Below are 20,659 nucleotides of genomic sequence, written 5' to 3'. Positions count from 1 at the left end.
ATATTCACTATTCAGCATTCTGAAAGTCAATGAAGACTTAAAATCCATCCCTCAAGTAATGGTAAACTCCACCATTATGTCTCAGAGGTACAACTATCATTACCATCAGCAAGAGTAGCCTTGACTACTTCATCAGGCAGGAGTAGCCTTTGCGTACCTAAAGTCAGCTTCAGTAGGAGTGACGGATAACTCTCAGAGGGCCCAATTACACTCAAATATACAAGTACACGTGGCTACCACAGAAGCTAACAAAAGTCAACATATCTCCAGGGAAGAAGAGGCTTAAGAGAAACAGGGGATCAGATGCTGGTTCTACTGAACTGAACTCAGGGCAGAAAGTGATTTTACTGTCTTTGAAACTTGGAGACAGCAGGGAACTAGCTGGTTGCTCAGTTTTACACCTAATTGCTGTTTTTTCTTAAATATGGCTGAGTATTGATCCAAGGGGTGGTTTTGGCAGACACAGTCAGTGAGGCAGAGTGGTCTCTGACACCAGGGGATCAGGTAGCTGGCCTTCTGACTGCTTTGTGCTGCCAGAAAAACCCAGAGATTCCTATATTAGAGAAAGAATCTGACTCCAGGGAGGGGAGCCATGTGAAAATTTTAATATGACAAGGAGAAAATATGAGTTTAATGTGCTGAAGCCCAAAGCTGCTGTAAACTACTGGATTGCTGAATCAGTTGCTAAACAAAAATCTTATTTGATATCACTGGTATTAGTCCACTCCCTTTTTTATCTGGGTAGTCAAGATTTTTAGGAAGTGCCCACTGTGTGCTATTGGAAGAGCTATGTGCTTTGTCAGGCTTCAAAAAAGCCTAGCCCTTTTTATCTGCTGATCAGATTTCCAATAAAAATCCCCGCATGCTATTCACCAGATACCACATTATAGTTCCTATAATGTCAAATTAATTCCACTACCTTTAAAACACATGAGCTACCTCCTTATTGATTAAAGTACACTTTGTCACGATTTGGGGTTCGATTACACCTATGCAGTGAATAAGACAATAAATATGACTGATAAAGTGCTAGTACAGTTCAAGAAATGATTAGGTGTTTCCCTATGTAATTAGGATGTCAACAGTTACAGCTAGCAGGGTAGATAAACTGACACCCATGTTTTAGGGGATCTACCTTCTGCAAATGGAGTGGTTTGAGAAAGAGATAACCTCTGCAGGTAAGTTAGTTCATAACCTGTTTCACTGAAGCATCTGAAACAGGCACCAGTTAGAGGTAAGATAGGGATGTAGACAGACCAGTGACTGCTCAGGTCTGCAACCCTTACGTTCCACAGTGACTCATGCAGACAGGAGTCAGAAAAACACTATCGGTGCTCAGGCTGTATCTAAGAATAGGAGGCCCAATTTGATTCCCACTGCTAGTGGAAAAACTCCCTTTGTCATGAAGGGGAGTTGGCCCAGGCTTTAAAAAATTACATCTGTTCCTCAGGACATGCCCTGCTTGAGGGGATTCATTCATTAAAACTGCACTGCAGAATGGATTCTTCACATTTTTTGACTAATTCCCCAGCTTTCACAGCATACTGTGCAAGATTGCTTTTTGCCTGTGATAGTTTAGGCTCAAGAATGCACCTTCTTTACAACATAAGGAAAGAATTAAAGCACTGTAAGTGATTCAGGCCTAAAAGGAAAGTGAGACTTACAGGTACCTGACTTGATAGACTCAGGTTTGCAGCAGCTGACTTTTTCTTGCTGTTGGTACTATTTGCATTGTTCCCAGCACTGCTGTTGGAAGTGCTGCTGGTAGAGTTTTTCCTTTTCCTCCGTTTGGTTGTCGGTTGTCTTGTGGGTTCTGCTGCAATAAAGTGGTAAGAAGCAAAGCAAATAGCAGATATTGTAAAGTATATACTAGAATGAACCATAAGCAGAAGTGCTAAAATATTTTCTCATTTAGTTTTAAATTCATATGTTTACTACTACTACTAGTACTACTCCTACTACTAGTGGTTAATTTAGCTTTAACATACAAACCTTAGAATATTACTTGAACCAAACCCAATGAATCTGCTTTCAATTTTGTGTAAAGAATTAACAGAGTTCATTCTCCAAGAACTATCCATAAATATGTCTGAAAGCATCTTATCAATAGGAGCATCAGGGTAACTATCAAGATGTTAAAAGGGGTGGTATAACTTACTGAAGGCCACACCACAAGCAACAGGCAGTGCTAAATAAAAATACAGGTCTTGTTATTCCTGTGTTGGCCACATCCCCAGATGACTGCTAGTGACAAAGGATAAAGGGAGCTTTCTACCATATTGCTGCCATCAATACTGCATACAAAAAAAGACCGTATCATTTCCTTCTACCTCTGATGCGGGTTTCATCTTTAAAACTGACTTTCCCACAGGAACATGTTAAGGCATACTCAATTCCATTTCTCTGTGAGGCTTCAAATTTTAGACCAAATCAGGATATTTACATGACTTGTCTTAAACTGGAAAAGAACAAAGGTGACAACTGCACTTTTCATAATTTAGCCTGGGTATCCATGTGAATACTTTTAAATAGACAAATTTTTAATAATCGGAAAATGAGTGAATTGTTATATTGGGGTGTAAGAGGAGGGAGATTAGGTCCAGGGCTGTTAGTAAAATTATTTTAGGCTCAAAGACAACTAGTTAAGAATTGTAGCTATAATTCCAGAGTCACAGCAGGAAGCTGACTTACACAAACTATGAATTCTAATGGAGCCAGTGGGCATTTTACATTCTATCTACACATATTTTTGTATTAAATTATATCCTATACATAGTGAAACCATCTGAATGTGCATATCTATAAATCTTGCTTCACGTTATGTGTCATCAGACTGAAATTATATAACATCAGAATAATTTTCAGGCTTACTTTTGGAACAGCGTTAATTCTTATTACTTCTCTTTATCAGTAGATTTGCAGTAAAATTTCCCATTACTTCTATATTCATTTAATTATAAAATAATAAAATACTGGAAATCAAACATACCTGGTGGTGCCACCATTCTCTGCCATTTTTGAAACAAGCAAGTCTTCAAGCAATCTCGAGGACTTAGATTGTAAGTTTTATGTCTTGACATCAGTTCCTGCATTGGCTCCAGTATTACACACAACTGGAAGAAAAAGTCAAAGTAGAATGATTTCATCTAAGCAATGATTCAATTGCTCAGTATTTACATAGCTGGAAATTATATTCTTGGCTTTTTTTGCCTTGCTAACAATATGTTTCATACAGCTCAGTTTAATCTGCACTGGGATTGCAGGATCAAACTCTGAAAGGAGAAAAATCTTGTTATTTAGTATATAATAGTATATAACACTATAAATACTACCTTAAGTATTAAAAAAAAATCAGGTAAACATCAACTCTGGTCTTTCAGACTACAGAGACTTCAGAAAAGCAAAAAGATTTCATGTCTGATTGCCAAAGCTGCAAAGATGAATTAATAAATAATAAAATGCTCATAGCAGGTTATGGCTCATTACAGTATAGCAAAATGTACACATAATGATCTCTGACCCTCTACACTCCACAATAAAAAGTTCTCATGAATAAGTGTTATAAACATGATCTTTTATCTTGCTATTTCATGCAAAATAATTTAAATAATTTTGCTCCCTTTTTGTTATGAGAACTATACATTGCTTTCCCATCACATTAATGACATTAATGACATTAATGTCCAAGAAGGGAAGCATTTTATTTTCCTTGTCAGCTTGAATACTCTATTATTTAGAAGCTGGAGATTTTTTGAAAACATGGACTTTCAAGCAGACAGCTTCTTCAAATACAGTTGCTTCTTACATATTTTCTATCTGTTCACTTAATAATTAAAATCACTGTTCATTGCTTTTTGCTCCTGTTAGCACAGCAGATCTAGCGTAACGAACAGAGGGAGCTGGTTTCTATTCCCTCCTGTTTATCACCACAGAATCATTTCCAGTCAGTTAAACCTTATGCAAAGCCACAGAAGACTACAGAACTGCACACATGTAATTGAGGGCTTACTCTGACTTGCAGAATCATTGTTTTCTGGTCATTGTACATGAGAAGGAAAAACCCAGATTGACCCCTAGGTTCCAACCGACATTTGTGGGGCTGACAAATAGGGGGAAAAGGTTTCTTACTTGTTAATTGAGCATATTTGATATGGAAATAGCTGACATCACAGAATAAACCTGATGCCTGCATGCCATTTTTAGAGTCACTTTCCACAGCAGAAATGCATTTAAAAGCAGAGGAGGATTTGGCTTTTTACCAACAGGAGTAAGGCAACAAGTTGGTCAAATTATTAGAAGTTAGAATGGAAACTCTAGAAAAGCATAACTCAAGCTGACACTTGTTTTGAGTGAAACAGGTTTTTTTTACATAATGTTAGCCAGTCTTGCTGAAGGAGCATCTTGGATTTATTTTAGCAGTTGATGTTTTCCTTCCATGTCTTTACAAATATATGAGAGATGAGGAAAATTGTTCTCTCCAGGCTGCAGAGCCGGTCGGTGCCTGTGCCATTCTCCCCATGTACACACTACTCCCCTTCATATGAATGGAGACTCCAAGCATGCAGAAAGAAGAGACGAAAGGGAGCTGCCTTGAGGACTAAGAGAAGAATTCAGTATTTAAGTATCATTATGTATTGGCTCTATCTTCTGACAAGCCTTTCATTAACAACAATTAAAACGGAGCTAACATAAAGCGGGGGGGAATGAAGAGCTGGTATGAGGAATTACTTTTTTCCAGGTGCAGAAATGGAATCTGCAATTGCCATATTGGCTCTTTTTTTTTTTTTTGCATACACTTTTCACAGAGATTTTTGTAAGTAATTGTCTGCAAGGTAACGTAATAGAGAGACAGCTACTATCAGATTGTGCACTTTGGGCTCAGATTTTCCTCTGGTCCAATATTCTACCAAAAATTAAGAGCAGGAGGTTCTAAAGTATGTGCTAGGACCCAGTTTATGCTGAGGAGGAGGTGCTGTATTTTGGTTTCTTACTGAATCTGTTCTGAACCCTACAGGTACTGGCTCAGGGTTTCATGTGTATGTGTGTGTGTGTGTGTCTGCTGTGCTCATAACCTATACCAGTGCTCTGGTTCCTAGAAGCCTGGGTTTTTGGGAGCACTGGCTAAATTGTTTCACCATGAGCAGATACAACCTAGCATAAAACAGACAGCTGTGATAATTCTTAACAAACGAAGTTAGCCTGGACAGAGCACTACACTCAAATAGCTCTACTGCTTCTGGATCCAAAGTATGTAAATATAGATGCAGGGTCTTCCAAGATTTCCTTAGGGACACTTTATTCATGACACATTTACTTCTCCGTACATATTTACTGTTGTCAACAAAGAAAAATTTTTATTTATCATCTGGCAAAGATATTTCCTATTGTACACTAACTGTAACGTGCACTGAGAACTACACAGGCCCTGCTATCAGTAGATACCGTGAATGATAATACTGTCTATAATCTGTTTCACTTTACACACAAGATTAAAAATGAATACCAACCCAAACAGTAGCAATGCCTGCAGGACTGGATTCACAGGGGCAAGCGCTGAGGCCCTACCCCGGGGCCTGGGGCTCTCACCAGCTGGTTGCTTAGCACGGTGGGGACTGGCAGGAATCCCTCGTCTGCTCCTGCGGCTGGGGAATTCTCAGCCAATTGCTCTCTCTAAAGTCTGTAAATTGTAAGGTCAGCTTTGGATGCCTGAGTAATGCAAGCGTATTGCACTCGATAGTGACAAGATAGTGACACTTTAAACGCATCTAGCCCATGTGAACTGGTCATGAATGTGAAAGAGCTGGATTAATGATGATTAATATTAAATCTCACAGTCTTTTTCGGTGACCTTTGAGATCTACTTGAAATCTAAAGTGACTCAAAAACAAATCCCTGAAAGAGGAAAAGATCGTGGTCCAATTATCTTAACTCTGAAGGATCTGCCAGTGACAATCAGTATCTTGGTTTTTGCAAAGAGCTAGATTAAAAAGGTAGGAACAAGATGCATTTAATAGACGGGTAGGCCAAAAGCACCTGCCATTTTTAACTACCAGTGAGCATGATAACTGGCAGGCTGGTTCGACTGCATCATTTTACAAAGTGACTTTTAAAACAAAGCTGATGAAATGTTTTACGTACTCCTACAGTCATCTGCATACAGAAGAAGCCTGAGGCTTAGGTCGCCTATTCCCCACAGATGACCTAATCCCATTTTGTGAGATGTCTTTTCAAAATAGCTATTTTAACCTTTTTCAAGTATTGGATAATATTAAAATGTACAAATCTTCACTGCAATACTATAATAATAATACTTAGAACACCAACAAAACCGATTTCTACAGGCATTTTCTGGACAGCTCAGAATCATTCACTCAGGAAAACACATATGCCTTAAAGACTTTAGTGTAGTGATGATGTATGACCACAGAAATAATTTCTGCATTTTGGAGGAATTGGAACCTTTAATGTCAATGTATTATGAGACACAGTTAAAGATTTCCAAGCTGCCCGTTTAGACAAGAGAAAAGGTGGGTTTCATTTGCCTGCACACAGGTGCCTGGTGCCAGCGGCAATGCCCTGGGGTGAGCTGGCTCATCTCTCTTGCTATTCCAGAAGGCCACAAGGCTCCATGTGAATGTTTCAGACACCAGAAGGTGTTTCAAGTGTGTGGGCAATTGAACTAAGTCCAAAGTTAAAAGAAAATTACTTGTCTTTTGGTTTTAAAACATATTTGCAAGAACCGGTATCATAATAGATGATACACTTTTTCCCTGCAGTATTAAAAAATATTGAAAGAATCACACATGGTGCTTATTAGCCCAATATTACTAGAATTAGTTTCCAGTCACGCTTTCTTATTTGCACTCATCACAATGATATCTGACCATTACTACCGCAGAACCATTACTGTTTCACTGTGAATAGCTTTTGGGCTGGATTCAGTGCTACGGATGAACACAGGCCTTTACAGGCAGAGAAGTCACTGGCACAAAAAGTTTATATTCTTGGGTGCCCAGCATACACTGGGACATACATGCATGCATGTTGGTGCTGTACAGGCTGTCAGTGATTTTGATGGAGCTCCATATGGATCCTATGGACAACTCATCAATTACAGGGCTTGGGTCCAACTTGAGAAAATGGTAATGCATACCCTTGGGGCTCAGGAAAGTGAAAGTAGGGAACATAATAAAGTATATGGTTTCTCGCCTTAGTAAAACACATCTGGAAGGATTTGATTTATTTTACTTTTAATGACTTTTTTTTTTTTTTTTATTTTAAGAAGAGAAAACTAGCATTTATAGCTTTCAAAAACCTGTGTGTTTTAAGAAGGGAGTTATATAAGGAGATACCAGAGGCACCGCAGACAGGAGCTGGAGGGTTCTGCAAATATGGATCCACATGTAATTTCCTTCAATTATCAGCAGAGCCAAAATCTGCCTTGATAGGTTAGTGGTCAGATCCAGCTCTGAGATCACTCCAGTCACACCAAGAATGGGTTTAGCTTTATGATTTTTGTTCTAACACTGATTTTCTATTCTGTTCTGAGAATACTTGTGTATTCTGATAGCAGTGAAGATTAGCAGGAAGACCAATATGAAAGTTCTCTTTTACCTTACTTTTGTATGTCATAAATTTATGTATTCTATTGCTAATTTGATTTCTGTATGCTTTCTTCAGTCAATTCTCTTGTCTCCATCACAATTTCTACAATTTCTACAGTGAAAGTTTGTTCACCATATACACATATTTTGTGACGATTTTGTGGTTCTACCATTTCTGAGCTGCAGGTGGCAGAGCTAATCCAGCTAAGAATCTTTTTCCCTTCTACTCTACAGAGCACAAAAGAACAGCATCATTTCCGTCTTTCAATGCCTTTTGCATTTTGAAGAGAATATAGTGGGACTTGGAAACTTGCAATACTTCTGTGGTAAGATTGGCATAATCACCATACCAGTTTCTTTAAAGCAAGAAACCTATTTAGTCATTAAGTGCTGGACAGCCAACAAGCCCCAAAGTCTACCAAAAGAAGCAATTTTTGAGAACTGTATCTTTCTATGGTTACCAGTTTGGTCCCTATGAGGAGAAGTTTCACCGATCACAAGTAAAAAAATGGAATTATCTGAATTGTCATGCAGCTGACACTTAAAGATGTTAATATATGATGAGACAACATCAGTTTTTCTGAAACAAACCAGTGAGGAACCTGATGGCAACAGGAGCCTTCCCTGAAGTTTTACTGAAATTTAGTTTTAACTCTTTGATACTTGAAACTTTTCCTGGTTGAATGGCTTTATTAATCACTTGAAAACTAGGAAAACTATTGAATAGTCAACTCTCACAGAGATTTACAACCTTTCATAAAGTGACAAAAAAAACCCCATTTCATTAGGAGAATTAGCTGCTGTATGATATTCAGGTAGGATGTTGATAGTGAAGATATACCTGGAACAGACTGTGCAGCCTTGAAGGGGTTCAATACTTTCTTTTAGGGTTCATTCTTCCACAAAGATTTTGAGTTACTAACTAACAAATCTGAACACAATGACATTTAATTTCTATGCTGAATGCAGTCCTCCCTCTGTATATCCTGCATGTGCTCTGCAGAGGACAGTTCCAGTCAACGTTGCTGGTGCAATTCTGGCCCCAGTGCATTTCCCTGGGAAAGGTCCCTCTGACTTCAGTGGGGCAGGATTTCTGAAAGGAATTGAAATGTCTCTGTCCACTGTTTTACGGATATATATTTCCAGAGGTCCTTGGTATGTTACTGACACATCTGTGATGAGGAGGGTGACACAATATGGATATTTTGTTAGCCACTGTGAAAGAATTATATCTGAAAGTTGGGCTTCCAGGAGTGATGTCAAAGCACAGCACAAATACTCTGCACTCCCAGCATTACGGTGTTGAAACAACACTTCTTTGCTGCGGTCCTGAATGTGGTTCCTTCTTAGGAGTCAGAAAAAGGGAAAGAAGGCTCACAGCTGAGCTTAAATTTCTCTGCTCATGATTGTTTTTTGAAATTAATGTACATATGATTCCTCTGCAGAACACAGGGAGGAATGAAAACTTCCTAGGAACATATTGCTGCTTCTTTCACTGGCCGGCTTGCAATTCACTGCTCAAAATAGCTTGTGCTTTTTAAGAATCACATGCGAATACAGAACATTTTCATTTTAAAAACTGCTTTTGTTTTCCATTAAAAAGATGAAGATATAAATGAGAAATGTTTGGGGTTTTAGGAACCAAAAGAAATGAGGCTTTTTTTACATACTTGTTTTTCTGGAGGGGATTGCTTTTGCTTTGTTCTAAGCTCTTGCCCAGTATGTCAAGTCAAATATAAGTCTCTTCCGTCAGTGCATTTCAGTGGATCAGCTACATCCACACTCCCTCCCTACATGATGAATTTAAGCCAAAATAAGTGTTTTTCAGATTCCTGTCACTCAGCATATCAGCCTTGCTACCTGCTTTCCCTTTTTCAAGAGCCACCACACACTTCCTCTGAGGACTGGAAATTAGTAAGAAATTTTTAAGATATGATCAAAGTGCAGTACATGCCACACCCTGTTAAATAAATGATCAGTTTTAATTTTTACAGTACTTAGTGTAGTAATGGCAAACTCAGTAGCCCCTTTGATTTAAGTTATAAAAGTAGGTCACTTAATCTGACTAGCCAAAATCCAGTCTGCACAGGATCGTTTATTTTAGTGATACCTTACAGGATCTTCAGCACAGAACTAAAAGGCAATTCTTAATTCCAATAGTTTAAGTAGTCCAATACCATAGACTAATCCCTGACTTGTTTATTGCGACTACTGTTCTCTCCAGTTTCTTCTGTGCCAAAGATTTTTAAACTGGCAGTGCATAAGCAGAGTGAAGTCCTTGGTTTTGCTACATAGGTAGGGAATAATATTGAGCTTTTGGTATCCAGAAGGAGGTGGGAAACTGCTTGAAAATATGATATAGGCACATTTACTGTATTTACTCATAAATTAAATACATTTACTTTAAACTGATAGTAATGAAAAGGTTTAAAAACTGTCACTGAAAATTTTAGCTTTAGGCTTTGGCGTAAAACCTTACTGAGATGAATGTGATCACACCTCTCAAAGAAATTGTTTTAGACTAGTTCAGGGCTCAGCGAGACAGCACTGCATCAGCTTGAACTTGGCTCATATTATAAGTATGTCTTCAAAACCATATGGAATGGATATTTTGTGTTAGTTTTAAAAAAATGCAGGATGAGTTTCTGCAGCACAATTCTGCAGCAAGAGCAGATTCTGGGACAAATTCCATTGCTTGTGATTTACTGCATCCTGGATATACTTAATAAGCCATCATTTCTCACTGGATAAGGTTCCATGTTTTGTGCCTGCTTGCCGTGCTGAGTCAAGAAATATTTATACTTGTAATTACCTAAGAAGCTAGGAATTAGAGTTTCCAGCTTAACACTTGCAATATTAATGATCGTTAGCATCTACAGTTTATTATTTATTATTTATACACTGCCAAAGATATACACAGATATTTTACAAACTACTGAGCCCTCCATTCTGAAGCAAATCCTATCTATCTATCTCAGCTAGATAAGAGGGAAACGACTAAGTCAGGAGAATTTGGCAACAATACGGATGCGCATGAAAACAACAATTTCATGTAGCTATCTACAAGTCCCTTGAGGACTATTGATATATATTTAAATGGCTCTCATGTGTTGTCATTTGAAAACAAGGCTGTTCTGCTATGCAGATTGCCTGCTACACATTAAGCAAAATGTCCTTCATTTCATTGATAATTTAGTTATTCAGGAAACAATGTAAGATCAATTCTACCACAAAACTCCTGGAATTCACTATTTCTTTTTTGTGTGTTGGCAACCCTGCAAGATGCAGTGGGATGACATGCACCTACCATGCACCAGTTCCATGCCGGATTCACTAGTAAGCACTCAGCACTCAGTAATGTTTATTCATCCTATGCTCTGCCCTGAATGCCAGTCCAGGACTCTCTAGTTTCTCACTAACACCCAGAGGTAGCGAATGATTTCTCAATAATGCAGTGTTCAGCTGCTCAATTGCTCCCAAGCTACATAGCTCATCATGTTTTTACACTGCTCTGTATCTGCAGCCATTTCAATTCCCAGCCTCAGTGAGAATGGAAGGAAGCAGCATTCATTTCAGGTAAGGCAAACTTAAAAAAAAAAAAAAAAAAAGTGTTTTTCCAGACAAATACTACGAGTGGTTAGGAAAAAGAAACAGTTCTTAACACAGTACAGCTACCACTAGGGCTGCAGCTAATTCTCATTAGTGTGTTGGACCATGATTTCATTTCTCTTTCTTTTTTTTTGTTTTTTAACGTATCAGTTAGCTAACAGCATCCACTAGTGCCCTCTCCTCTATGCACTCTGGAACAAAGCAGGAGAATATGGTAACTTTGATAGCTCTCATGGCCTTAAATTCTGCCCTTCTGAGCAGTGGCAGCAGCAACAGCCTCGAGCCCATGAGCCCAGTCAGCAAGAAATCCAACTTCCTTTGCGATTCAAAAATATTCTCCCTCCTTCCCAGCATCCCAACTGGGACCTCATGTTTCTCACTCCCTGCAGTGTGCCCATCCCATACTAGCGAAAGGGCTCAGGGTTCAATACCTCTGTAAGCAAAAAGGCAACGCTGTAAACTTCCCAGTTCTTGCCGAATGGTTGCTGAGATGCTTTGCAAACAGCCGAGCACACCATCCCCTGAAGAGAACCTCATCTGAAGACCTTCTCAGCATTCATAATACATTGCTACTGCTGTCATAAACTTCAAACCTTATGTATCAAATTTAGCTGGACATAAGCAGTCTTCTTGAAATCTTTAGATAATACATAGCAAATTGTGTGAACCATACTAAAGACACCATTTAATGAATGCTGAACTGGACAGATGTGCTCTCCCTTCCCCATCTGAGGGGAAGCATTCATGTCAGTGTTGCGTTTGTGCAGATGAGTTTGACATATATGACTTATTTAGTTATCTGTTTGGCAGTACACTCATCATTACAGCATGTGTTGGAATGAATCCTGTTTCACAAAACTGTTTAGCATTAAAAAAAATAAAGTTTTAGGCCCACTAGTATTTCATTGCTAAGCCTATTTGATAACCTTTTCCCCTCAGACTTTTTGAAAATGTAGCTCTTTTTACTTGCCTTGTGATCTTGCTTAATCTCTCTATTTTGATCTATAGTTAATGGGCTTAGAAAGGGGGTTTATTGTTTGTATTTACTACTTCTATCTTTGAAGTTTGAATAGTGTCTTTTAATAGTTTTACATTTTTTGGACTCTTTGCAATGAACTTTGCAACTTTAAATTATTCACCCTTCCTGTCATTACCCAGTCATTTAAGGAATGTCCTTTCAGTAAATGCTTTTTTCCCTAGTCACTGTACTCATCCTCTGTACAACGGGAGACGTTGTGAAAAACCCTTCCTTCAATGGCATCATACTAGTCCTTATGAGCTTTTAAAATTGTTTGCAGCTGCTGAGCTCATGCCTCTTTCTACTTCCTACACCAAAGTGAACAGTGGAGGTTATCAGCTTGGAGGGTTGTGAAAACCCAGAACCTGAATAATTCACTTATGGCCATTTCTTATGGACCTCCCGGTGGAATCCAGCCTCATCCCAATTACAAGGATTGATTGCTATTTTTGGCAATAAGGTCAAACTGCTTCAGCCTTCTCCTTGAGCAGAGAACCTAACTGCAGAATAGGATTGATACATCAAATCATAAGCTTGTATCCTAATAAAAAGTTTCTTACAGACCATCACATTGTGTGATTCTTATCTTAGAGCCATTTGAATGGTCAATGATCAATAGGCAAGATTTGTCTTACACATCTCAGATCAGAATTAAGCTTTTAAATGATTTTAAGAGAGACCATAAAATTTATCTTTGTAATTTAATTTAACATTAGTTTCAAATTATATTGCAAAGTGCATCATGTTGACTGCATGATAAGATCCTTTATACCACGCTTGGTATTGCACTGGGTATTAATTTCAGAGCGCTCGTCAGGACAAAATTAAACTTTAATGTAAATAAGAACAGGTCCATTGATTTCAACCTATGCTGGATTTGGATGGAGTTTCACCATTATGTAAGGGTTAAGGTTGGTCTACAGTATTTAAGCAGAGGAACTAAGCACTTTGGATCAAATATTTTTATTTGAGCCTTGTCTTGTGATCTAATCTCTTCCTTTTTATTATATCCAATTATGGGCTATGAATCAACACAACTACCCCATAGCTGTTGCTCTACCTCACTGTGTTTCAGTGGCCTGGTGCAAAGCACATGATATTTGAAAGCTTTCTTAATTTCATTTTCTCTAGATAGTTCAAAAATCGTATGGCTTACAATTTATTATCATTTCATTATTATTGCCTCTTTTCCTAACAAACGCAATCACCAATTTTATTTCTTACACAGTACTGAGTTAAGAACAAAACAAGAGTGACTTCTGAGACTGATGTGCACTTCAAAAGAGGTTCTTCTCTTATTCATTACCAAGTGTAGATACTTAGTAATCAGAATTCCTTAATAACCCACCAGCACAGCTAGTCCAAACAGTATCTTTAGGAAACAGCATAGGAAAGGTCTATTTCCCTGTTTGCCATCTCCCATCACTATCACGTGTGATGTTGCTGCATGACATTTCCTTCCTATTTCTCCAAACGCAAACAAGCTACTATTCAGCAGTTCTGAGTCAAATCCTAACACCTGATATTTCTGATATGCAAACTGTTAGCTTTTTCTATTTGTGCAACAATGAGACCTTATCAGTTTTGCTGCTTCTCATTTTGACTATAAAATGCATCCACTATCACTCTTCACCCATGTCCCTGCAGCTCCCTTCAGTTCAGATGGAAACCAGTATGTTGTTTGTCTTGTTCAAACTACTGCTGATCCAAAACAAATCACAGCATTATAAAAAAGATCAAGAGCGTAGAGGCTGTATTTGAAAGCTGACAGTTTTAAGTGTGCAGCTATATTACAACTTGGAAATAAGTTCAGAAATGTTTTCGCAGTGAAATGTTCTGGAGATAGCAAATGGTGTCTTACAGATACCGAAGGCAGAACAATAGGAGAGGTTATGCCTGGCCAAAATATGAATCTAAAAATTTAGTGATGTACTTGAAGTTTTAGTTGAGTATATATTCAGTTGTTTAGTTTTTGAGGATAGTTCAAAACATATGCCACACATGAGAACACCCTTTATATTGAAAAACAAAGCACCATAATATGCCTTTGTTTTTAAAAACTCACTTTTCTACATTGTGCTGTTTTCAGATTTCCTTGTACAAGAAATCAGCTTCCCTTCATACAATACATACACATGAAGATTCATACATACTGAGCCAATGCCACAAATATAATTTATTCTTCAGAGTAACATGTACATAGCAATTCTAATCTTATTTACAACCATGCAAAGAGAAAGCTTTTTCCAGAGTATAAGCAGCTAGCTCTTTTGTGTCATGAATCTCTTCCACCGTCCATATAAAATTCTCTTGTTTCTATACTGCAGCTCAAGCACAAATGCAGTGTTTTTCACATAACCAGTTCTATTTTTAGCCTGAATTGTAGGAAGTCTGAAGCATTAATAAATGGAAGAGAAGTACAGAACTACACCGCATGGTAATGTGCCAATGCAAAAGCTAGCTTGGCCTTTAGCCAATGAACTGTGGTTAGATGTTAGAGCAATGAAAGTAAAAACACCACTTATAATGGAGTGATTAATAAGCTGACAAACTTTCATGCATTTATTTCATATTTTTTGAATGCCAAACCTATTAATAACAAAATATTTTTTATTTTATTAGTAATATCTTTCAGCATGAAACATATATAGATATATGTATGTATTTATTTTTATATATGCAGATAAGGTTTGCTTAATTTCGCATTCAAATAGAAATTAATAGTATAAGAAGCAGATGATACTTCACAGTGCAGAGTTTGACACAGGAAAAAAAGGAATAATTTTTCTTTATAAACCAATAAAGCGACTCCACCGGACACTAAATACATTGTTTCATGATTTTCTCTTCTGTTGACTCTGCAATTACCTTGTTTGGTACCAAAATTATGAAAGCAAAAATCCTCCAGAGCCTTTACACAGAGGACAAGAGTTCACAGTTCTTACAGGGACACAGTGTCTTCCGTAATCTCTCAATTTCTTGCCCAATCTACAATACTTGTCCCACCACTGTTACACTGTGGACAGACGGATGTTTATGTAAAAGACCTTGTGCCTCAATAAAATTCCATTTTAGGGTTATATAAAAACAGCAATTACTGGAAAATGGAACTTTTTAATTAAACATATTCGAAGAAAGTAGGGGATTAATGACTTTAAAGAGTATTTAATGCTTACAGTCATACATCATCCACAAGTGAAACTGTATTATCACCATCAGCCAATGATGCTTTTAAGTATTGATAGTGTGTGCATTAATAATGCTTTAAACTGTCTTCATAACAATATAATTAGTAACACGACTAATGTGTACTGTACCTCAATCTTTGCATTCAACATCATGTTCTAGTAAACTGAATTCACAGCCACTCCCTCAAATTAAATAAGGGCACATTTCAAGGAAGTCTAGTCATCCCCCGGCCCAGGGAATTGCATATACGAAACATTTTGAATGTTTTTAGCAATGCTGAAATAGTAATAGTGAAATTCCTGATAATTGCCCCAGCAAATTGTAATATCTGCCCATCTGATTCCTGGCGTGCGTGTAGGAAATTGCTACCTTGCACCTCAGCTAATTGCGAGCAATAAAACATGGGCAAAATTAAGTGGTTCTGAAATGGTGCCTGCACAGATGAGAGCTTGGGTTGTGTTGCTTTTAAAAATCAAGCCTTAACTCCCTACTTCACATGGATCAAATATTACATGGTGAGTATAGAAACCCACGCACAAAAGTCAAAAGAAGAAAAGAAACCATTAGGTTTGTTTTTCTGTTACGAATTCTTCTCAGGTGCACCAAAATCAATACTTTTCCTCTGACTGTACACAGCATACGCGAGCTGTTCTGTCGGGATCTATACAAGAAGCAGAGCTGGGATTGCAGGGGGGGATGTGGCATGCAGGCGGCAGCGGGACCCTCACTCCCGGCATGGCTGCGGCTGGCACAGCGGGGCCGCCACGTGCAGCTCTGCCACTGGCTCGCGCCGGCCCCTGCACACGTTTGGCAGCTGTTTAGCAGTGCCGTGGCGCCGCTCTCCGGGGAAACGCGTTTAACTTCCCTTGTGAGAGGGGGAAACGCCACAGCCCAGAGGCCTCAGCGAGAGGGGGGAAAAGCAGCCGCCCCCGCTCCCCTGCGCCGCACTATGGCACGGATGGAAAGATGGCAAAGCACTAAGCCAAACTGACAAGCACTACACCCTCAGAAAAATCAGATCGTCCAATCTGCCTGGTATCTTAATAAATTAGATATTGGATCAGTCAACTCCCTTAAAACACATGATGTTGCATCTCAGCTTGGTCTCCCCTGCATTAATCTTCTGTGACGTGAACTGACTAAGGATCCAGGCTCCCTCTGGCCCACATGTATGAAAAGAGATGAGATACAAAGCAAAAAGGTAAAGTACAATCTTAACTCTTTCCCTGCTTCTGTTTTCCCCTCCCCAGTCTTTTCCAAGCCCGTCAATATGTGGAAGTCCCAGAGATACACCAGCAGCATCACACACACTACTTGGTGTGGCTGATGTCTGTTGTCTTGATACGTCTGTGCTGAATTTCTAGGTTAGTTGTACAGGTGAAATGGAAAAAGGAGAGAGCAATGACACACAATTGTTTCACAAAAAGAAACCTTTCAATGGTTGCCAAATTTCTTAATCCACAGACCTACTTAGATGAGCAACTGAGCTGCAAGTTGAAAAGGAAATGCATTTTCTGGGAAGTCTTTCAAATCCATCCATTCATTTGAAGTTCTCCATAGCGGCAATATTGAAAAAGGTCTTCTGTGTATGTATCAGGGCTACCAACTGCACTGCAGCATTGCTCTCAATGCCGTTAACTGTGCATCCACGCTTGTGCTCCAGCAACACAGCAACCCTGGCGTTAAAGCTCCTAGACACCAGTGACTACACGATGCAGAGCTCTTCATGTAGCAATTAACTGGGCCAGTTCAAATTTATTCAAAAATATTTGACAGATTAGTTTGTATCAGCATGCTTCATGCCGTAGAAGGTATTATCTACCAGTTCCATTCTAGTTTTATGTGATGTCATGCATCATCCAGTACAAAGAACAAAATCAGTATAAATTCCACTACATATGCTCTGTTAATTTGAAAGAACTGTAATTTTGCTCATGCCTGATCTAGACTCAGTTTATACTGCCTGGTGATCCAGCGCACAAAGAGCCAGTACTTAATGGGTACCTCTGTACTCATAAATAAAATGAGTAAGGCCCGTTCTCCAGCCATCAGGGCAGGCATACAGCAGGGCTTGGGTATGCACAGCTAAATTCCCTTTTCCACCAGATGAGGTTGGCCCCAGCCACACTTCTTACTGGAAACTGTCCCTTGCCAATGCTGTCCTGAGAATGATACCAAGCCATGGTCTGGCACTAGGTGCCACAGGACAAACTGTTTCACAACACATGCCAACAGCTCACCTGAGAGGAGATTAATATGCAAGTTCTCAACTCAGTGCCATAGCCCTGTTTTGTTTACTGGTAGAAATGTAGCCAGAAAGACTTTTGTCACGGACACTGTTGAATTAATGACAGCTGCAGACGTAGAGATTGGGAAGTTGCATTTGTTTTCTGTGGTGAAGAGGACTGTGACTAATGGGACAAACTTACGTTTCTGGATTGGGAAGTAGAAATCTGTGATTGCTTGTAGACAGCACTGTCCATACATTACCAGTGCATACAGACAGCACATACTGTTCCTGATACTGTTGGTGGCAGTGCAGCTGTTATTTCTCTAGGCTCTAGAGTAGTCACAATGTCCCTGGAAGCTGACAAGAGACAGTATCTGTTTCTGGAAACTTTGACTAGAAGGATGAATATGATTGACTGGCTTTTGATACTTTATTTATGAAAACATTTACATCTTATGCAAATAGGGCAGTGTGAATTTTACTTCTGGCACATGGTAATTTTGCCTATGCTAACACATTGACTTTCTTCGGGCAGTCCAATGCTTCTAAAGGGCAAGGACAGATCTTGAACTCTTCTACCAGTGTGATCCAGTAATGTATTCTCTGTCTTCAAAATGACTTTTTAATCTGTTCCAGACAGGGTTGAAAACATCACACAAGACACAAAACAATTGTCAAATTCTCATTATCACCACCAGTGTCAGGAGAAGTCAGTTTTATGGGGAAGGAGATACTGGGACCTTAAGATGCCTGTGGTGTTTTCATTTTTTTTCCACAGCAAATAACCTCCTTGTAGAGCACTGCTGCATCCAGAAAGACTTTCCAATGGTTCCCAGAACTACTCTATATCCCATCTATATAATAAGGAAACTAATAATTCCGCAATTCAAAATGGGTACTATGAGGATACTTTCTATTCTTGCCAAACACCAGCTATGTCTTAGTGAAATGGAAGCAACTGGGCTCAGTTTGGCAGTAATTCAGTAAAATGTAATGGCCAATGATTATACACAAAGTCAGAGCAGATTCTCTGCTCATGCTTTATGTCCTTTAATGCCATCAATCTATGAATCAGTGAAGCTTTTATCAGGGATTTTGAGGTGTTTAGATACTGTAAGAACTAGATAATTAAAGTATCTAAACAATTATTACTTTGTACTGCATTTGTTTAAAGGACTCTTCCGATTTACATAAATATGTAAAAATGTGAGATGATACACAAGAGCTGCAAACATCATGCCCATCTTTGAAGTCTTAAAAAATTCTGATTTATTGCAGCAAAATAGGAGAATTTTCTGTGTCCCTTCCTTTGGTGTTGAATAGAACAACATTTTGGAACATAATTCAATGAACTCATATTGTGATATGGTGTATTTTGGATTATGTGAGTCATTCATCACTAAGGTAACTTGTGTGCAAATGCTTTTTGACTTACATAGCCATTATCTTTTGCAGCACAGATTCTTAAGTGTAATTATTATCAATTTAAATATGTAATAATTCAATTACATTTCTTAAAGCAATTTATTTTACAAGGGAAAAACTATATCTTCCAATACTTAAGCAGTCTTGATGAAAATAAATAAATACATATTTTCAATGGCTGAAATAGGTTGGTATATGCTAACATGCAATATCACACTTCAGAGAGATGCAACGGCCCTTCTCAGACTAAAGGGAATGCTGGGATCTTTTTCCCTTATATTACTGTTTCTACATTTGAAATCACTAAGTCCAATACCATGTTTTGCCTAATGCACATATTTCGCAACAGTATCTGAATAACCAAGTTCCTCAGTTTTTTCATCATATGGTACAGGTGAACATCCTCAGTAGTGCTACTGATCCCCCAGGTCAGCTCAAAGGATTATCACACACGTTGATCAACAGAACACAGTTTCAGTAGACAATTGCATTGTCTTAACCACCTAAAGCATAGTCACTCTGTGGCCATATCCTGGTGACTGTGTCCAAGCCCAGTCTTTGCATCTACTCACTCACAGCATGCAGGCAGGTTCGAAAAATCCCTACTTCTTATTCTGTACATAATAATTTCCATACTTGTGTTTGCTGTAGTTAAATAGAAATTCCTATCTGAATCTGAATTCCCATTTTGACTCCATAACTTTCCCCACTCCCAAAAATGGCAAATGAAAAAATGAAGTCTTTGAGGTCTCAGAAATGATATCATTCTTCCCTCCCTCTCTTGGATGCAAACTTGTAAGCACCCAGATTTTTGTTTTCATATCCTTCTGAAACAATTTTCTTTTCCCAAATATATTTCAACATACTTTCCCACATGTGTACTATCCTTTCCCCTTCTGATACTTGTTTCAGCAAATGGTGCAAATGAACTGGCATATGCAGTATTTGCTTAATCCTATACTCCTTTCAATTGCTGTTTTGAGACTAATGCAGCTATTTTATTACTGTGAATTGTCTGCATTATGTCCTTGCCTGTGTTGTTTGATTTACTTCATTCTTTCAGAGTGGGTTCATTCGGGTAACTGATGATGAAGAATCTTACAGTTCAGAGAGCCCTTTAGTTAGCTCCACCAAAAGGTAGAAACTCCTGCTAAGCAGTTTCCTAAAGTATAAGAGATGACGCGAGGTATAAAGCACAGTCAGAGACAGAGATTTCCAACCATTAAAAGTAGTTAGAGATTGAATGGGAAAAATATGACACCATTATGGCATGAGTCTATTGATCAAGGCATGGATAAATTAATCCGCAGACATCACTGACCAACCAGCAAAGCTTTAGCATGAATATGCTCTTTCAGAGCCTGTGTTTTTAAGCTCTTAACTAGTTTTGGAGAGAGCAAAAGACCCCAGTCTTGGGGTTCTGGAAAGTAGTATGGTATGTAGGGGTTTGTGCACTGTGAAGTGAACGTTTGGGATACGAAGAATATGAGGATTGCTGGCGATATTTTTATATTCTCTAGGTATGCCCCTGTTTCTCCAACCCTTCAGTAATCTATGGCTAAGTGGAGAAACGGGTTAAACTCT

At 38.6% G+C, this 20,659-nt stretch overlaps 1 protein-coding gene across 6 annotated transcripts in view; it reads right to left on the bottom strand.

The window, feature by feature from the left end:
* The window catches only part of LDB2 (LIM domain binding 2), a 219,581-nt gene that overhangs the window by 8,542 nt on the left and 190,380 nt on the right, over positions 1-20,659 (bottom strand). For 2 of the 6 annotated variants that reach the window (XM_013960070.2, XM_013960065.2), the window contains exons 6-7: positions 2,990-3,113; positions 1,665-1,816 (exon numbers count right to left, since the gene is read on the bottom strand). In XM_013960070.2, the coding sequence (XP_013815524.1) occupies positions 1,665-1,816; positions 2,990-3,113 (276 nt within the window). The remainder of the gene's footprint in view (positions 1-1,664; positions 1,817-2,989; positions 3,114-20,659) is intronic. The other 4 variants (XM_013960071.2, XM_013960066.2, XM_067297173.1 and 1 more) reach the window with 3 other exon arrangements.

This window comes from Apteryx mantelli, chromosome 5 (assembly GCF_036417845.1).
Source record: "Apteryx mantelli isolate bAptMan1 chromosome 5, bAptMan1.hap1, whole genome shotgun sequence".
Classification (NCBI taxonomy): Eukaryota; Metazoa; Chordata; class Aves; order Apterygiformes; family Apterygidae; genus Apteryx; species Apteryx mantelli.
This window is presented reverse-complemented; position numbering and strand designations above follow the sequence as displayed.